At 39.7% G+C, this 21,158-nt stretch overlaps 1 protein-coding gene across 1 annotated transcript in view; it reads right to left on the bottom strand.

The window, feature by feature from the left end:
• LOC105258197 overlaps positions 1 to 21,158 on the bottom strand; it is a 119,698-nt gene that overhangs the window by 41,378 nt on the left and 57,162 nt on the right. The window contains exon 2 of the mRNA XM_025414308.1: positions 15,851 to 15,980. Within this exon, the coding sequence (XP_025270093.1) occupies positions 15,851 to 15,903 (53 nt within the window). The 5' untranslated portion in view covers positions 15,904 to 15,980. The remainder of the gene's footprint in view (positions 1 to 15,850; positions 15,981 to 21,158) is intronic.

Below are 21,158 nucleotides of genomic sequence, written 5' to 3' on the forward strand. Positions count from 1 at the left end.
CCGCAAAGTTTCTTTCGAGAAACGGACATGAAAGGCGTAATGCTATGCCACTTTGCGGGATGGTATGTAGCGGTAGCTTCTGCCAGCTCGTTCGTTTATAACGCTGTTTCGCAAATTCTTCATTCCAGATAGGCCAAGGAAAAAAAAATTTGTCCTCCCGAGACTATATTATTTTTCTTCATATTCATTTATGCCAGTTATATTAAAGCACGTTAACCGAGAAAGTGCCTTCATCGCTCTGTCTAAAATTGTACAGGTCTAATTTATTACATTAACCTATATATTGTATTTTACTCGAAGCTCTTTGCAAACTGGCCGCGATGAAAATAAAACAGTTCTCGCTAAACGTTACATCTCATTTGATACTGCATTTATTTCTCGCTGGTAACGCGCGACAATTCAATAATATAATCTTCAATTTGCAACAGGAAATTCGATGTAGTCATTCCCAACTTATACCTCGATAAACTATACATGTATTAGCGGGAGCACCACCGCTGACCCAATTTGTACAAAGGTACGAAATTGAACCTTCGGTTTTAATGCCTCGGTCTCAATTTCGTCCGCTTTTCCCGCCTTCGCACTATTCGTCTTACCTCCAAGTTCGCCTTTGAGAAACGGACGCGAGAAGAGAAGCGTAATGCTATGCGACTTCACGAGATAGTTGGCGCACGTGGGGGCGGGTAGTTGCTTTACGGGAGCGAGTTACAAGCGGGATCTTCGTAAGCTGTAAGATGATACTCTCTCCCCGTAGCATGGGCCTGAGACGAAGGTCGTACGAGGAGGAGGCAGCCAACACGGCGAAACTTTTGTTATTAAGACTCTGTTGAGAGAAGAGGAGGGGGGGGGGAGGGAGACGAAAGAGCAGGAGAACGATAAAGAGGGAGAGAGCGAGAGAGAAAGAGAGTCGAATACCGAGGACGATCGCGTGTATTAGGAAACGAAGTCGCCGGGTTTCGTCGCAACTCACATCTTCTATACACCAGGTTAGCCAAGCAGTTCGCGTTTCAGAAACGTGACGCGATAACGTACGCATGATGCAAATGTGCGCTCCGCATCAAGACGGAAGTAGGCAGAGAATAATAATTCGAACCGTTAATTCGATAAGGCATTCTTCGCCGCATCTTAATTTGGATTTATTTATCGTAATGTTTAAAATATATACTTGCACTAAGAAAAATCGTTTGAATAGATTAATAAATTGATAAAGAAAAAATCGTTTGATTGTACCAACAAGACGTATATGATTGAAGGCATTTTGGTTCAATCAAACAAGAATTTCTAGTTACCATGATAAGACTCGATTTTTTATAATTAGAACGTTTAATAATGTTTAATAAATTTTTTGGTTGGATCTATAAAATTTCTTGTTGCATTAATTTCTTTGCTTGCCACTCTTAACTTAACTCGTATTCAATATTTGCCATGAAATGTATATAAAAAATTAATATTAATGTTAAATCCAAAGTATATTTTTTTTTCTCTTACGAGCAGTAGTGCCAGAAAGAAGACGCTAGCTCTCTGATTGTGTGTGTTTGAGCTGCATCCTCTTCTTGCATCACTGTTTATCAGTTTAATTTTTAACGAATTGAATTTAAAATATTCGATATAAATATAATTCGATATAGATATAAATATTCGATTTAAATATAATTTATATAATTTAAATTATTCGATAACCTGGATTGAATTTATGCAATAATCTTGTTGGAATTCAAAATATTAAACAGACTTTTGAGATTAGATGGGAAAAATTTTAGACGACTTGATGCTGACGAGTTTAGTATTGTTAACCAGAAAATTTGGTAAATTTAACAAGGAGAAATTAATCAGATTCATCTGGTAATTCCTGGACAAGGATTCTGGTTCGTCCATTTTCCAACAGACATACTGGTTGAATCTATCAGAATTCTAATTAATGCAATCAGTCTTTTTTCTCAGTGTGGGAAAATTTACAAAGTAAAATTAAAGTAAATAAATTAAATAAATAAAAATAAATTAAAATAAATTAAAATAAATAAATTAAAAATAAATTAAAAATAAATTAAAAATAAATTAAATAAATAAAAATCAGATTAATTTCTTCAATTAGTTCAAAGTACTTTAAATAAACGGGGCAAGTTGCGACAGAGAAAAAGACTTTTATTCTTCTTCGTTTTCTCATCGTTCAAAGAATATCATCATTGAATTGCATCTGTATACGCATAACGCGTTATTGTCGCGTGATTATTGCGTCGTATGTTTTCCCGTGCCACCGCAAAACTCGCCATCGCGTCCGCGACGAATCGGCGAGAAAATTACGACGCGCATGGCCGCGGAAATCGGCGAGACCGAAAGGAAATTAATAGTTCGTCCCGGATGCCGTACTCCTGCCGTGGGACGCGACGCATACGTTGACGTTACCGTTTCCCGTTGCTCTTCCTCGCAGGAGAATCGAACGAATCTCGTACGCGCGACTGGCGTACATTTTTAAATTTCGAAAAACAAGTATAAAATTAAATGACGATGATCGATCGCGTCAGTTTTGCTCGCATTAAAGTTTAACTCGCAACGAGCTCTCTTCGCAACCTGTTTCAATTAGACGATTCAAATTTGTACGTTCCACTTGCTAAATGAACAATGTCATGCAAAAATAAGTTAACGCGTCGAATAATAATCTTGTAAATATATCTAAATTGAGAGGGATTCAAGACAAAGAATTTTTCATATTACGCATTATATGCAAGTAAATCTTTCCACATTTTATTAATTTATTTTTGCATATCGAAGCTAGTCTAATTTCTTGGTCAATATAATATTTACCGGCTCGAGTCAATTGAAATTAAAAAAAACAATAGCGATGATTATTTCATATATATACGATTCGAAAACGAATTAAAATACATGAAAATATTAATTTCTCATCTTTTAACATTTAATACACATTTTTCTCGATATTCTCGAATCCTGAATTTGGCGTCGTATTTGCCAAGTGATGCGGAGCGGATGCTGAAGAAGATTAGAAGCGGGTTTTGCCCGACGAAGGTAATCTCGAAATTGAGGAGCCGAATCTCGCTTCCAAAAAAACCGGTCGCAGCGGAACGTGTGTATTCGCGCCCATCGTGCGTCGCGTGCGTGCGTGCGTGCGTGCGTGCGTTGCGTGCGCGCGCGACCGGTCTGTCCGTTCGCTCGTCCATCCATCCATCCATCCATCCGCCCGTCCGTCCGTCCGTCCGTCCGTCCGTCCGTCCATTCGACGATTCGTTCGTTCGTTCGTGCGTGCATGCGTGCATGCGTGCGTGCGTGCATGCGTGCGAAGAGGATTCGGTCGGGATGAGTTCCTAGAAATGGCGTGCGGTATCATCCCGCACCATCCCGTCAGCTGCGTAGGTGATGTAGACACGCACGTCTCACACGCACGCATCGTCTCCGCCGGCTCGCACACGCACGCGGCGCGAGTATACCTACATATCGGAGCTCGCGTACACACACGAACACGATTCCATCTCTGCAGAGCGACCGATCCGACGCAAAGCCACGAGAAAGGCCACCAGGTAGGTAGATAGATTTCGCCGTGACGATGCCAACGACAGGACGGGCTCTGGGAACGACTCTCGATGGTGATGGTGGTGGACGAAGAGAAGCTCGAGGAGGCCCAAGGAGCGGGGAACGAAGCCGCGCGGGGGCCAGAGGCGAGCATCGCCGAGAAGGAGGGGGGGGGACGCGGGAGGGAAGAGTAGAAGGGCAGCAATCTCGCGGTAATCTAATTTCAGCGTGCGGAGGGTTCTAGGAACGCGGCGTGACATTAGCGAACCACCTTCAGCATTCTCCTCTCGTTCTCTCTACACGTCTCCCTCCTCGCCTCTCTCTTTCTCTCTCGCTCTCTCGCGCTCTCTAGCTCTCTCTTCCTCGGTTCACCTACCATCTCCGCCACCTCCACCGGCTCTTACGCCAAGGGAGGCTATCTCCTCGTCTGGTTACCGACGCCGAATAAAGCGGTTCGACGTTTACGCCGACTCGGCCTAACGAGTAATCCCACTACTCGACCCCCTTCATGCGCATCCCTTACGCTCGATACTCTTCTCCCAGAGTCGCCGTACTTTGGTACTGTCGGTATTTCTGCCTCGTAATATCGAGGCATTTTCTAGAAAACACCGGACAGCCTCGACACTCGTGACATTTGAAAGGTGAAAAACGTATGAGAAATTAAAATCGCTATAATTAATTACGAGTGAGTTAAAATTAAATAGCTGACATCAAGATTCAGTTGTACACATTAGCATAGTATTAAATTCGAAACTTTCATTTCCACCGCTATCACAGATTTTATCACAGATTTTATCACAGATAAAAAAAGATAAATATTCATCGAAATAATTAATCCATAAGAAAGATCCATAAAAAAAATAAATAAATCTAACGTTGCCTGAGTTTCGATTGAGTATCCTTATTGACTGTTGATGCTGTGCGAGATTTTCGTTGCAATTTCCACGAGCCAACAGCCTCTCTCATCGGCGATCGCTGAGAGAATTGCCCGACAGGTGCACGCATAGGCAATTCATGCCAATTCCGGAATCATCGTGAGGAATGGCGGCACGCGTGGGAGATAAGTCGGACGGCTGTGCTACCATTAGAGGCAGTAATAGCCAGCGCAACGTCAACCCGAGCATGTCGATTCCCCGGCTTCCTCTAACAAGACGATTTTCGCCGCGTGTTTAGCGCTACACACGGCCGTCCGATTCTCATCTCGCGGTGTCACTCCACGTTTCCGATGTCAGATGGATAAGCTCTTCGTGGAATTTTATATTGTATGAAATCGGTACCTCTTTAATTTACAATCATGCTACAAAACGACGTCCTTATGAGATTAAATCGAGCAAATCTCGACAGCTTTTTCGAAAAAAGCGCAGTTGGAAGATCAAATAAAAGTTCTACTTTAGCATAACAAAATTTAAACATCTCGCAGATTTCTGCCGACATATATATGTTGTACGTAATGAATGAAAAATAACATGGAATTCATGGAATCAATCATTCGTCTATCGCGATACTCTGATCGATAACATTCCGAAGCTGATTTCGAAAGAGAATCGAAAATTTCGTTCGCGTAGCTCTTGGATACGATGCAATATCACCGCAAACAAAAGCGGGGCTTTTCGCTTTTATCTTCCATGCGATTTTAAAAATCTCTGCGGTTCTCCCCTCTCTCCTCCGTCCTCCCCCCAATCTTTCTATAGTCCCCGAAACGTCAATGTGCGTTCGCACGTCTGAAGATCTACGACCGCCTATAAATTTAGATCTAGCGGCCGTTAAGTGACAAGCGTATTACATCCATACATATGGTATCGTGACATTCGAACCCCCGAGAAGGATCCATAAATCGCACGTAGCGGCCGGTCGCCGGCCGCGCGTTCTTCCACAAATCCATAAATCCGAAAATCCATAATTCGTTTCGCACACCGTTATGCGCGCGCTCTATGGAAGGTGTGTAAAAAAAATTTTCACGACAGCATTTACAGCAATATTTTATGATTGTCTTGACCACGCGGCTGCCATACGCGTGTCCGCCTATTTCCCGCATTTCTCTGCCCAAAGTCATCGTTTCTCATTTCGTCCGAGTACCCTGGAATTCACAGCAACTCGTATAATTTGGTGATGGTGGCGGTGATAACTGAAGAGAAGAATAAAAAAACAGTTTCCATCATAAAATTATAATTTTTCTCAAAAAAAAAAAAATGGTTCTTTTCCTCCTCTTTCAAATTTTCTATAAAACTCATTCATAATTTTTACAAATTATTTATATATTGTAAATAAGTAATTTGAATATATTATATATTATATATTATATATTATATATTATATATTATATTATATATTATATATTGTAATTATTTATATATTGTAAATAAGTAATTTATATATTGTAAACTTTCAACTCTCTCTCTTTATATATATATTTTTGTCTCTCCTTATCAAATTTGAAACGATAGATGCGCGCATGCACTGAGAAAAATCGTTTGATTGTACCAACAAGACGTATATGATTGAAGGCATTTTGGTTCAATCAAACAAGAATTTCTAGTTATCCTGATGACTCGATTTTTTATAACTAGAACGTTTCATAGATTTTACTATAAGGATTTAGGTGAGTATTTTCTGGTTGCATCTATAAAATTTCTTGTTACATTAATATTACATTAATATTTTCATTAATAATTTCTTGTTACATCAATATTTGCCATGAAATGCATACAAAGAACTAGTATTAACATTAAATCCAAAGTATATTTTTTTTTTCTCTTACGAGCAGTAGTGCCAGAAAGAGGACGATAACTCTCTGATTGTGTGTCTTTGAGCTGCATCCTCTTCTTACATCACTGTTTATCAATCTAATTTCTAACAAACTGAATTTAAAATAATTTATTCAATAATCTGAATTGAATTTATTCAATAATCTTGTTGGAATTCAAAATATTAAACAGACTTTTGAGATTAGAAAAAATTGTAGACGACTTGATATTGGCGAGTTTAATATTATTAACCAGAAAATTTGGTAAATTTAACAGGAAGAAATTAATCAGATTCATCTGGCAATTCCTATGAGAATTCTATTTCGTCCATTTTCCAACAGACACTGATTGAATCTACCAGAATTCTAATTAATGCAACCAGATTTTTTCTCAGTGCATTGTTTATCAATCTAATTTCTAACAAATTGAATTTAAAATAATTTATTCAATAATCTGGATTGAATTTATCCATCCAATAATCTTGTTGGAATTTAAAATATTAAACAGATTTTTGAGATTAGAAAAAATTGTAGACGACTTGATGTTGGCGAGTTTAGTATTATTAACGAGAAAATTTGGTAAAATTAATCAGATTCACCTGGTAATTCCTACAAGAATTTTGGTTCGTCCATTTTCCAACAAACATGGTTGAGTCTACCAGAATTCTAATTAATGCAACCAGATTTTTTTCTCAGTGTGGGAAATGCACATGTTCCAGGATGACTGTTTTCCTAACGCTTGCGATCGATGAGAGAAAAGAGAACGCGCGCGCGAAAGAGCATTCGGGCTCGTAAAAGAGATAGGCGATCACGTAAATCACTGCGGCAAGAAGTTAGGTAATGCCGATTATAGGTGGATGCGCTTTGAGACTCCTTATATACACCGTCGAACAGTCGGATTCCGCGTATGTGGGCGTTAAAACACGTTTCCTCATCATACAAGCTCGTCTCTTATTTCTCTGGCATCGTGAGAACTCGATTCGGTAGTGAATATCAAATATTTAGCGACAAATTATTTTACTCGCTGAAAACAATGGGATGTCACATTTGTGTTTAATAATGAAATTATCCTGCAAACTTTATATTACCTATATAAAGATATTATTCCTCCGAGGATAAACTTTTTGTATACTCTTTCAAAATTCCAAAATTCCCCATATTTATTTGTAACCATTCTACAATGTTTATCATATCTATCATCTTTTCTTAAAAAAATCAATATCTATCAATTATATTTCCTTTATATAAAAATGATGAAATAATTACCGTGTTTGTCGTTTAAATTCTAATTTCTCGGATATTCCAAGCAGACTTTAATACTTGTTTTCCCCAGGGAATTTCATCGATGAATAATACTTGCGAAATTATGAAATCTCTCTCAGCGATAAACATCATCAACATCGAGTGAGATAATTTCGCGTTTCGCGGTTAAAACGCTTTTGATTTTGAAAGCTATAAAGCGTAAGGTAGACATAGCTGTGCAGCGATGAGCAAGGAAAATAGTGCCAAATATAGCCACTCGTCGCTCTCGACTTCATATTATTTCGCCATTGATTAATTAAGATAACTCGCTTCGACGATCGCTACCACCCGACAGTGATGCTTATCGATCGGCTCTCCGAGTTTCGTATTATTACTCATAATTTCGCGAACGTTGACGCCGATTCGCGCGTTTACCGATCGCTCGGACCGATGGTTTCAATCACCGCGCGTGTAGCGCGGTCGCTCTTTTGTTAATTAATCACCGCGAGACTCTGCCGTCCCTTTCGAGCCGTCGTGCAATTTCGGAGAACGGTTATGCTCGTCCAGCGTGACGACCATTTTATTTGCCCCGCTTTTTGTATTATTACTTCGGATTCCATAAATATTGACATTTTCACCCTTAACGTTAAATCCTTGCTACTCCACACTGTTTCCACATGCGTCGTCACGTTTTCTGGATACTCTTTCGTTTATTGACAATACGATCGCACCGCAGATTTGTTTTAGCATTCGCTTTGTTTAGCTTATCAATTCGAGTGATCCATGTAAGATAAATATCAGTTTTTTATTTAAATTTTTACCAATGAAGATGTGCAATTGTAATTAAATTTCATGTCAAATTTGATACAATATATAATATATATGTATATATTCACAGAAATGTTTCTTGGTCGAAATTAATTTAATATCAAGCGAAATTTTTATATTTAAAGAATGTGGGTGATACTCTTGGATCTTTTTCTTTACTGCGCAAATATTCCGGTTCTTCGGGTCGTTTGGTAAAGCGTACACGAATGACATACACGCAACAACGACCGCTTGCGTAACCTGCGTAACGCGTAAATCGCCGCGCAGAAAGTACGAGAGGCTACTCTGGAGTAGCCGAGGCGAGCGAGAACGGAATGGAGCAAGGCAGGAGGACAGAGGTGGCGGCCGCTCGTCCCTAAGGATTATTAATGCAGAGTTAAAGGGGCTACGCGACTTATCGTTAGAACCGCGTGTCTCCCGGGTGCCTCTCGACCGTTTCTGCCGTAGCGAAGGTTCACGATTCTCGCGTGACCCGTGAACTCTAGCACGTAACGAGATCTGTGTGCCCTCCCCCCTCTGTACCCCTGGCGTTCCACGACCACCAACACGACGGCGACGACGACGACGACGACGACGCTGCTCGCAGGCAGCGTCGTATCGAGGCGAACCTCCTCTCCCAATCCCCCCCCCCCCCTCCCGACTCGTCGTGTACACCGGCTTGTTCCGTAGAAGCACGCCTCGGCCGCCTCCGGGCCTAATAAATTATCCCTCTTATATATCTCCCTGGGCCCCGGCCCGACCATTTCAACTCCCGCGCGCCTCCGCGAGAGTACGTGCGAGAGGGACCTCTTCCCCGCCTACCTACTTACTATACACCACCGTCCGACCCGGCGCCGCACCGCCGATTGAATTGCCGCTACGACGATACGCCACGCGCGTTTCTCTTTACGTTACGAGCTCGGTGTAACGCATGTCGTATGACAGCCTCCGGTCAGTGATCCCTCGACTCGAGATACAACGAGGCACACTTGTCCATGCACTGAGAAAAAAATCTGGTTGCAATAATTAGAATTCTGGTAGCTTCAACCAGTATGTCTGTTGGAAAATGGACAAACCAAAATTCTTGTAGGAATTACCAGATGAATCTGATTTATTTCTTCCTGTTAAATTTACCAAATTTTCTGGTTAATAATAATAAACTTGCCAGCATCAAGTTGTCTAAAATTTTTTCCATCTAATCTCAAAGTCTGTTTAATATTTTGAATTCCAACAAGATTATTGGATAAATTCAATCCAGATTATTGAATAAATTATTTTAAATTCAGTTTATTAGAAATTAAACTGATAAACAATACACTGAGAAAAAATCTGGTTGCATTAATTACAATTCTGGTAGATTCAACCAATATGTCTGTTGGAAAATGGACGAACCAAAATTCTTGTAGGAATTACCAGGTGAATCCTTTAATTTCTTCCTGTTAAATTTACCAAATTTTCCGATTAATAATATTAAACTCACCAGCACCAAGTCGTCTAAAATTTTGTCCATCTAATCTCAAAAATCTGTTTAATATTTTGAATTCCAACAAGATTATCGGATAAATTCAATCCAGATTATTCAATAAATTATTTTAAATTCCCTTTGTTAGAAATTAAACTGATAAACAATGCACTGAGAAAAAATCTGGTTGCATTAATTAGAATTCTGGTAGATTCAACCAGTATATCTGTTGGAAAATGGACAAACCAAAATTCTTGTAGGAATTACCAGATGAATTTGATTCTTCCTGTTAAATTTACCAAATTTTCTGGTTAATAATACTAAACTTGCCAGCACCAAGTTGTCTAAAATTTTTTTCATCTAATCTCAAAGTCTGTTTAATATTTTGAATTCCAACAAGATTATTGGATAAATTCAATCCAGATTATTGAATAAATTATTTTAAATTCAGTTTATTAGAAATTAAACTGATAAACAATACACTGAGAAAAAATCTGGTTGCATTAATTACAATTCTGGTAGATTCAACCAATATGTCTGTTGGAAAATGGACGAACCAAAATTCTTGTAGGAATTACCAGGTGAATCCTTTAATTTCTTCCTGTTAAATTTACCAAATTTTCCGATTAATAATATTAAACTCACCAGCACCAAGTCGTCTAAAATTTTGTCCATCTAATCTCAAAAATCTGTTTAATATTTTGAATTCCAACAAGATTATCGGATAAATTCAATCCAGATTATTCAATAAATTATTTTAAATTCCCTTTGTTAGAAATTAAACTGATAAACAATGCACTGAGAAAAAATCTGGTTGCATTAATTAGAATTCTGGTAGATTCAACCAGTATGTCTGTTGGAAAATGGACAAATCAAAATTCTTGTAGGAATTACCAGATGAATCTGATTAATTTCTTCCCGTTAAATTTACTAAATTTTCTGGTTAATAATACTAAACTCGCCAAGTCGTCTAAAATTTTTTCCATCTAATCTCAAAAGTCTGTTTAATATTTTTAATTCCAACAAGATTATTGGATAAATTCAATCCAGATTATTGAATAAATTATTTTAAATTCAGTTTGTTAGAAATTAAACTGATAAACAATGCACTGAGAAAAAATCTGGTTGCATTAATTAGAATTCTGATAGATTCAACCAGTATGTCTGTTGGAAAATGGACGAATTAGAATTCTTGGAATTACTAGATGAATCTGATTAATTTCTTCCTGTTAAATTTACCAAATTTTATGGTTAATAATACTAAACTTGCCAACACCAATCTAAAATTTTTTCCTTCTAATCTCAAAGTATGTTTAATATTTTAAATTCCAACAAGATTATTGAATAAATTCAATCCAGATTATTGAATAAATTATTTTAAAATTAGTTTGTTAGAAATTAAACTGATAAACAGTGATGCAAGAAAAAAATGCGGTTCAAACACACACAATTAGAGAGCTAGCGTCCTCTTTCTGGCACTACTGCTCGTAAGAGAAAAAAAATATACTTTGGATTTAACGTTAATACTAGTTTTTTATATACATTTTATGGGAAATATTGAACGAGTTAAGTTAAGAGTTGCAAGCAAAGAAATTAATGTAACAAGAAATTGTCCTAGATCCAACCAGAAAATACTAACCAAATCCTTTTAGTAAAATCTATGAAACGTTCTAGTTATAAAAAATCGAGTTTTATCAGGATAACTAGAAATTCTTGTTTGATTGAACCAAAATGCCTTCAAGCATATACGTCTTGGTACAATCAAACGATTTTTCTCAGTGTGTGGTTAATTTTTGTCATTCTTTTTACACATTTATATTTGAATAAAAAAATATATTATTTTTGCCGCGCCGAAATATTTTTCTTTTTGTCTTTTACATACATACAATATATGCGTACGTATGTAAAACGCATGACCGGAATTTTAATACGGTTGTTGTTTTATCTTTTGGTTGAATACTTTTTTTTCTCTTACTTTCTGTTTAAATCTCCCTTCACCGAAGCGATAGATAGTCTTCCGCAAATTTCACGGATAGCGAACATTCTCATGTGAAACGCATTTCTCAACAGCATTTCCAATGTAACACGCCGCCTCGGACGACGCGCGCGATGATTCCGTAGGAGAAAACGCTCGGCGAGTACTTGTTAGAAGACGCTCTCGCCCGAGTCGCGTTGATCGGATAGCGCATTTCGATCAAGCTCGATCATCCCGTTCACCCGGCCCCGTTTGCATTAATGTCTATCGGCGATTTCCTAGCGTCGAATTTCCATTTTTCATACCCGCGCACGGGTTTTGCGTGCGCGTCTCTCCTTCGTTTAAGTATTTGTCTGGAGAAAAAGAGAGAGGGAAAACATTACGCTTTTCGCGAACGCTTTTCTTGCATTTTCCATCTCCCGAGTGCCTTCCCTCCCGCGGCTCCGTTTTCCTTTTCGTTTTCGCGTATCCGCTTGCGGCTCTGCTCTTTTCTACCTTCAAGAGAGAAGCGCGTTTTCTTTCAAGACTCGCAAATCTCATTCCCTTCCGCTTCCCTCTCTCTCTCTCTCTTTCTCTCTTCTTTTTTCTCCGCCCGACGAAACGAGTCTTCGTTTCTTGGTTTTTCCATTCTTCATATTTCTTTCTTGCGCCTCCGCTCTCTATCTCGCAATTCCGCAGTCTCTTTCCCCCAGCTTCATCTTTTGTTTATGCATTTGCCTGGCTTGGAACCGAGCCTGCGCTGCTTCCTTGGCCAAGCGGAGCTATGCGTCAACGAAACGAGATGGTCGCGAGCGATAAATTCTCGAAATCGATCTGGCGTGTCGATGGTAAAATTCCGCTAATAATGATAATCGCGTAAAATAAATTTTTCGAGAATTCGAGGAACTCGCGTCACGTGAAATTGCGAGTCGTCGAAGAAACGGAGGCGTGACACATTCAAACCGGAAGTTTCGTACGGAGCCATCGGTATTCGGGATTCGTTAACTGTCGAATGAGTAGTTCAGAAGTCGGCGGTTCGACGAGAGAAGCGAGTTTGCTCAAGAGTCCCTTGTTCCAGAAACGTTCTGTAAAGGCGCGCAAAGTTTTCAGCCCCGCGGCTCGCCTCCTCTCCCCTTCTCACTTGACTTTTAATAATCCGGTCGCACGTCCCGTCTCCTGACCCGGAAACATCGAGTCGTTACGCCTACTTTTCTCGCGCGTCGAGAAATTGACGAGGGTTTAACAATTTTTCGCTGCTCTCAATTTAAGATTAATTATTCGACGAACGACTGCGAAGGATTCTCGTGATAAGAGTACATTAAAATAATGCACATCGATCCGTCTATATGTATATAAAATTCGATTAATCTTCAATAAGACAGTATAATTGTTCTGAAAATGTATGCGAGTTGTTGGGAAAGGCGGCGAAACACGCGACAAAAGCACAATGTATTTTACGTAATATATAGTTATCTTACTAAATATTTTCTTAAATGGATAATGTCGCTTATATTCGTTTCTAGAACGATCGGATAATGGCGTTTCCGTTCCGGAAAGCCCTTCAATTAAGGGCTCTTTAGTATCGTCTCGGTGCCTCCGTGCCGATGCTTGATCCGCGTTCCGTGAATTGATTTCCATTCCCAGGATTTTATCGCCCCCGATCTCTATCTCCTTCTTTTTCTCATTCTCCCTCTCGTCTCTTCTCCCTGGATATACGGAACCGCGCGCAGTCAAGTACGAGGACTACGTGTATATAAATGAGACATGTATATCGACGCCATTGTTCTAAAGTCGTGACAGCGGCGGGTCAGGAACGCGTGTTGTTCCAAGCCACGAAGGTCGGAGGGGATCGCGGGCGGAAAGGGTTCCTCTCTCGCATTAGCATATCCCCGTTCTACCTTCACGACCTACCTCTCCTTCTCCTTTCTCCGCGTATCGGCAACTTAATCTCCCTTGATAACGCCCGGCTAACGTAACAGCGTAATATTTTGACACGAAAAAGTGGGCCGATAAAAAATACCGTCCACCACCGCTCATTGTATGAATTAAAGGTGTCAAGAGCCTCGACAAAATTTTGTTAACGTTTGGCGAGTGTTTTGTATCGATAGAAAATTATTAAGTTCGCTTTCTACGAGTATATTATTATTAAAAATTTTAACACCCTGCAACGGATGAGCACCAAAAATATTATTATTAAATACAGGGTGTCCCATTTTAATGCCCCACCCCAAATAACTTTCTTATTTTTAATTTTAGAAAAAGATGTTTCAGACAAAAGTTGTATGGTTTCAAGGGGGACATAAGGTGGTGTCATTAGTTTGACCTTGAAGAGTCACATGAAGATTACGTGAAGGTCATTTTGAATTTCTTAAATGGAACACCCTATATATTTTTGCATATTCTTGTAGCTTATCTCGAGAGCTTTCCAAAACACTATAAATAAACATTTTTTCATCAAGTACTTTTCGAGTTATGAGGCTTGAAATCATTTCTTAATTTTACATAAACCATAAAATATCTTGTAAAATATTTATTTTTCGATTATTTTACCTTAATACTTTTATGTACAAAATAATGAGAGAAATCAATTGGTGTAAAGAAAACATACAGTTATTTTTAAGAAAAAATATGTAATTTGCAATTAACAATTTCATATTTTTTCTTAAAAACAACTGTATGTTTTCTTTACACCAATTGATTCCTCTCATTATTTTGTACATAAAAGTATGAAGGTAAGATAATTGAAAAATGAATATTTTACAAGATATTTTATGGTTTATGTAAAATTAAGAAATGATTTCAAGCCTCATAACTCGAAAAGTACTTGATGAAAAAATGTTTATTTATAGTGTTTTGGAAAGCTCTCGAGATAAGCTACAAGAATATGCAAAAATATATAGGGTGTTCCATTTAAGAAATTCAAAATGACCTTCACGTAATCTTCATGTGACTCTTCAAGGTCAAACTAATGACACCACCTTATGTCCCCCTTGAAACCATACAACTTTTGTCTGAAACATCTTTTTCTAAAATTAAAAATAAGAAAGTTATTTGGGGTGGGGCATTAAAATGGGACACCCTGTATATTTTTGTGCGTTTCAAATATTGAATAGGAAAAATGAGAATTACCCTACCCGCGCATTTGTCACATGTAATTTATCAATAAAATATTTCCCGACAATGATAAATTACGTTTCGTAAATAGGCTTGAGAACGCTCTACTTTTCGCAATCGTTTGATACTTATTTGCTGACTTTGGTCCGAACGTGACTCGTACATCGATTTTCCCGTCACCGGGGGAAAATCGCTCGTTGCAAAAGGTATGATTGATCGATATCGCCGCAGTTGCATATATCGCTCGTTCCAAGCTACCATTTTTAAAATGGCGTTCGCGGGCCAGCACATGGGGTAGTTTCCGTATAGCGCACCATGGAACTTAAAAGCGAGGGGAAAGCTTACGACCACGTGGGATCGCTTTACTCCGCCCCTTTCTCTATTAATAATACACGAAAGACTACGCAAATATATACGTACACGGACAAGTTTCTCGGTCGACTAGCGACTCGAGAGATCTCAATCTTTTTCTCATATTTATATGAACTTGCAACTGCTGCTTGGCTCCTTTCGGCGTAATATTTCATTCATTAATGTGCATTCGTGTCTCGCGTATTAATTAAGATGGTTAATTAATTCGAGACCAGGCGATAATTAATAAGTTGATTAAAATTTCAATCATACGCGAAATGCGTAAAATCGGTTTTCGAGGCGTTGGCGAACGCGAAATCGCGGCGAAGCGCATTATCGAGGAGACGGTACGGCGCGGCGAAAGAGAAATGAAAATGGAACGTGACGAAAGCGAACGTGTATGCGTGTACATGTGTGGGCACGTATGTACGAAAGGGGTGCCGAAAGGTTCGCGAGGGTTGGAAGCGCAATTTTGCAGCGTAAACCCCTGGCGCCGGGCCAGAGGCGTGTATCACTCCGCATCGGAATTCGTTGTTCCACGCCTGGTTACCAACAAGAGTGTTTTCCGCACTCAGCCTCGTGCGCTTTTATCTCATTCTGCCACCCGCTCTATCCTCCTCTCCTCCCTTCCTCCCCATTCCCGGCTATTTACCTGCATAACATTTGCGGAGGACACGCGAAAAACGTTAACGCGTTTCTGTGCATTCAAGGTCGTGCCCCAGAAACCTGGCGCGATCAGAGGAGCTCCCAAAATATTCGATCTCTCTCGGATGGAGATGTTTCTGAAAAACAAATTTAGTCAACGTGTAAAGGAGTTTTTTGTCTACTAATAATATAAAAATTATTGCAAGTATCAATTGCTCAATTATTATATCAAAAATAATCAATTACTAAATTATTACAAAAAAAATAGAAATCATCTTTTTAAATTTTGCGATTGCTTTTACGTGTGAAAAGAAACAACATTGTCATTACATTGCAATCCTTGTATGTATATATATCCTTTTGAGATTAATAAAATATATTTGGCTTAATATATTGCTTACGAAAAGTTGTGTAAACGCGTATACATATACAAATCGATAAAAGTAAACGAACGTTTTCAGACAATCATTATTAAATCATCCTAGAAGAAAGACCTTATAATTGATGTAAACTGCAGAGATAGAGTATGCACATTTTCACTGGTGAATTGTCGTCAAATGTCCCGCGAACTGACCGCCATTCGCATCATCATCGAGTGGTCTTTACATTCATTTTGGAATGAGGTTTACCGCATCCTTCATGAGTGAATGATGTAATGTGCCAATGTGCCATTTAATAAGGAAGAACAAGACAAACGTATTCCGATTAAAAAAATCTTTAATCTTTAATCTTGTTAAACGAAATTTTGGAAAGTACATCTCGAAAATATCTGTGAAATTAATTAGACTCGTGAATTTAATTGGATTAATCTTTTAGACAAGTCTGACAACTAAAAATGTAATTTCTGAGAAAAATAAAGAGGATTATTAAATATAACGCTATATATTTTGAATTACTTGAAACACTCGAGATGACATAGAATTATGTCGTTTCATCTTAAAAATTTACACGTGATTTCAGGTGTATAATAATGAAATAATGAGTCACAAATTACTCATTATTTTATTAATGATTAATTAATTTAAGAATTTTATTACGTAAAATCATGTGTCAATTTTCGCGCAATATTGAAATGAGGAATTTAATTAATATTAAAATTAAATTCGCGATGCTGAAATTTTATTCGTTGGCACAATATCGAACACGGGGGAAAGTTACCAAGTGAAAATTCGGGGTGCGCAGTTTACTAATATTTTTCGATAACTTTTCGCGCGGCAATGCGTGTATCGTATTGCAGCAGTCTCCATTTTCTCCCCTGGCCGTTGCCTGTTTTATCGCGCCCACGTGGCAGCCGCGTAACGTAATAACGGGGTCGACGTAACCTACCTCAATAATACGGCAGCGGAGTCGAGGGAGAAAAAGAAGGGTGAGTGGTTACGAAACACGGAGAACCGGGAACTGACGCGGAGAGCCGAAACACGATTTTCTCGATTATCTTTTCGGCGAGAGCTCATGAAGAACTTGAGCTGAATTACAGCGTTCGAGTCACGTTTAGCCTGTCGCTCAACTTTTTCGCGAATACTTGCAACGAACAGGGAATAACCAGTAATTCATTAACGTCAATAATATAACGAGAATAAATAGTAAAAGAATAACTAATAAACTTAAATCGCATTTTCTTATAATAATAATAAATATGATGAATTTTTGCTTCTCGAGAGAGGCAGAAGAAAATAAAAATGTTATAAACAATTATGTAACATTTGTAATGAAAAATTGATAAACGTCAAATGCTAACGCCCTTTTACGCGTAGCGAATCCTTCTAGGATGCCGGCGGAATGCCTTTTACATCTAAAGGATGAAATGAGATTTACAGATAACGAGAATACCGTTTCTTTGAGCGAATCTTTCGCGAGATGCGCGATCGTGATCGCTACTTGGAGCCCTTCTTACGCTTCCAGCTCTTCTTACTCGCGTCATGTTCTAGTCTTCAACTTTCCTCCCTCGGCAGCGATTTACATCAACCGCGTGATATAATAATGGAGACCGACATGATCTACCTCAACGGAACACGCGGTACTGAGTGCCGCTGGAGAAGGGAGCCAGTCAAAGGGGGAACCCCATCCACCTCGACGCGAGAGTCGAGGGTCGTAAAACCCCCTATACTCCAACTCAGACTCGTCCTACCGCCCTACCAGACAGAGAGACCCTAACCTGCCTCACTGCCTGACGTTGGGCGGGCTAAAGGGGCGACGAAATGTCGCCCCTCGTGCCACAGAAACACACTTTTGTCGCGACCCAACCCCTCGTTCACCCTCCTCCTCCTCCTCCTCCTCTTCCTCCGCTCTCTTCCCCTTCCTTTAACGTCTCATCACAGCGTGCTGCGTTACTGTTCACTGTCGAGAAAGTCGATATCCATCTCGCGATTTTTTATCAAAGAATCGTGTTTCAAAATTTCACATTTCCTATGTTTAAATATCATGTAATTAAACGAAATTTATTTGCTTATTTTTAGCTTATTTTTGTCTAGACGGCGAATAAAAATTTTAAAAGAGTGTCCGGATTAATAATTGTAATTTAAAAAATATAAAAGAATCAGTTTCTATTGCAAAAGAAGAATTGAGAATAAATATTATTTTATACTGTAAAAATTCCAATGTTGCATAATTATGCCCATGGTGATTGTTTTAAAAATCGATGAGACGTAAATTGAGAGGTAAATGAGAGATTCGTAAATGTAATTAAAAAAAAATTTCCTACAATTTTTTTAGGAAAATTCCGAGCCGCAAATAATTCTATTTGCGGCTTAAATACTAAGCGATCAAACCGATGCTGATCCGATAGAAACGTGAAACAACCGCGAAAAATCTTTCGCTGTAATTCGGGGCAATTAATCGGGCGGAGGTTGAACCGACCGGCAGATATTTGATGCCGAGAGGAATTCGTTAACTTTAATTAGACGCGGCAACTCTATGGCGCGCCACAACGCGGTCGATTATCGGACTTATTAAAGATCGTTATCGATCTGTGACGTACAAATACTTTCGCGAATGCGCACGCGATCAAGCCGGAAGAATATAAATAGGGAGAAGCGGAATGGCCGGGGAAAATCTCGGTTGAAAAAAAAAAAGAGAGAGAAAGAGAGAAAAAAGACATACGCGAGAGAGCGAGAGAGAGAGAGGCCGTTCTTCGCGCGAACTAATTTATCGAGCTTCGCCCTTATTCGCCCCTTCGGCGCTCCGAGACAAAGTTTCCGCTCGACAAGCGGGGAAGACAGGCAGGAAGGAGGTCACGACAGCGCTTTAACCCTTCCGAAGCCATCCGAGACGATAGCGGGCGTCTTGACCCGTCCTATCTCCACTTTGCCGTGCCCTATCCTCCAGCGTAGCGTGACGTAATTCCACTCCGTGAGCCCCAAGTTCGACCTACCTACCTAGACGAGAGAGCGACGTATATATACGTACGTGCTTGTGCCTGTGCCTGTGCGTGTGTATGCGCATGTTCACGTACACAGAGACACGCACGCGCACGTATTCAGAGCGGCGTATCCGAGATTCGAGCGCGCAGAGAAGATTCTCTCGGCCAAGGAGAGAAGAGAGAAGGGACGTCGTCGTCGTCGTCATCTTGGTTGGCTATGTGTTGGCCGCGTAGCTGCAGCCGTCAATACACTTTGCCGAAGGTAGACGCGTTCCGTCGTGTGGTGGCCCCCGACTACCCCCGCAGAATCCTGCGGCCTGAGCGACTCTCATATCCTTCGGGCCTCTGGGCATTCAGCGTCGTCGTCGTCGTCGTCTTCATCGTCGAGAGGAAGGGGGAAAGAGGGAGCAAGAGAGGGTTTCTCTCTAGCTGCTCGCTCATCCGGCAACGTCACTAACGACGACGGACATATTGGTATCGCGTCTCCTTAAAGAGAATCCCCTTCGAACCATGTCGCATAAATACGAAGGGACAAGTCGAATAAACGAGAGCGGATACTATTCGAAATGACGTTGATAATATATCAGATGGTTGAAAAACATTTCTCGATTCGCGCGATAAAATAAAGATTGATTTTTATATCGCAAAATGCATCGAGAACCTTATATTACTATCTATGAATTCATCATTGAATTTTTGAGATTTTTCAATGAAAAATCTTGAAGAAATACACCATTTTTAAAGCTCTCTTCAAGAAATAATGAATGTAATATAAACGCAAAAAACACGTTTTAATAAATATCTCTCGAGTTAATGTTTTATACGTTGTTTTCTTTCTCACTTGCATCTTTCACCGTCCATCCTCGTTGCATAGAAAAGAAATCAAGCGGGGATAATCCGCGCTTAAGTATCGGAAATAATTAACGCTTCGAGAGAAAGCACAATCATAAATATGCTTCGCGGCTCATTACAGTATTTTTCACCGGGAGTAAACTAGAGCAATTCGCCTTTAGCGTAATTCCTTAATGAAGTTTTAATCACTCGGACGCTTAAAAAAATTACCGTGGCACGATGATCCGGCGATAAATTAATGCATCGACAATGTATCCATCGCATTAATGGCGCTCGCGTTTTTGCCTTTATTTTCTCGTAAAATCTCCGCAGTTGCTGGTCGAGCAAGAATTCCGCGGCAAAACTATCGGAAAAGCGGAGGGAGGAGGGGGAGGCGGGAAAGGCGCCGATAGTTGTTCGTCACTCGTCAATTTAATATCTCACCTGCGTTACGGATATTCGATTCCAACTTTCGTGCACTCCGTATACTACATCGTCACTTTTGCGCGCCCCCTCCGGTGCATACAACATTGACGGCAGTTACTAGAGCGCCTCTCCACCACCTCAAGAAAGTTTCCTCGCTGTTCTGCATAAACATTACGAGCAAAAGTGAAAGTACCCCGGCGTCACCGTGGCAAAGTTTCGCCGCGAGGTGGGACAGCACTTGCACCCTCGATATCGTTAGAAATATCCCATTCGCGCGCAGCGGCACGCCGTCCCATTTACCATCCAGCCATTAAGTCAACCCATTACCATATACAACGTTGTACAACCCGTCGCCGTCAACTTCCATTATCGTATGTTCTTTCCAACTGATCACCGATTGCCGCTAATTAATCGGAAATCAAGCAACGCGGTCATCGAAATGACGCCGCGCGCCCTGGAAAAAAAGATTGCGCGATCTTTTCCAAATTTTAATATTAATTTAAATGTATATAGAAATATATATATATTATTTATATGTATACAGGGTGTCCCAGTTATCTTCCGTCATCTTCCAAAGACATTCCTGGGATCGTTTGAAGACGATTTTTCCTCAAAATGTCAATGAAGGCCATCATTTTTTGCATGTTCCCGATTTTTGTCGTCATATATCTTTGCAATTAAGACTTAAATTAAAACTCAA

The sequence above is a fragment of the Camponotus floridanus genome, unplaced genomic scaffold (genome assembly GCF_003227725.1).
Source record: "Camponotus floridanus strain SB8 unplaced genomic scaffold, Cflo_v7.5 scaffold8, whole genome shotgun sequence".
Taxonomy (NCBI): domain Eukaryota; kingdom Metazoa; phylum Arthropoda; class Insecta; order Hymenoptera; family Formicidae; genus Camponotus; species Camponotus floridanus.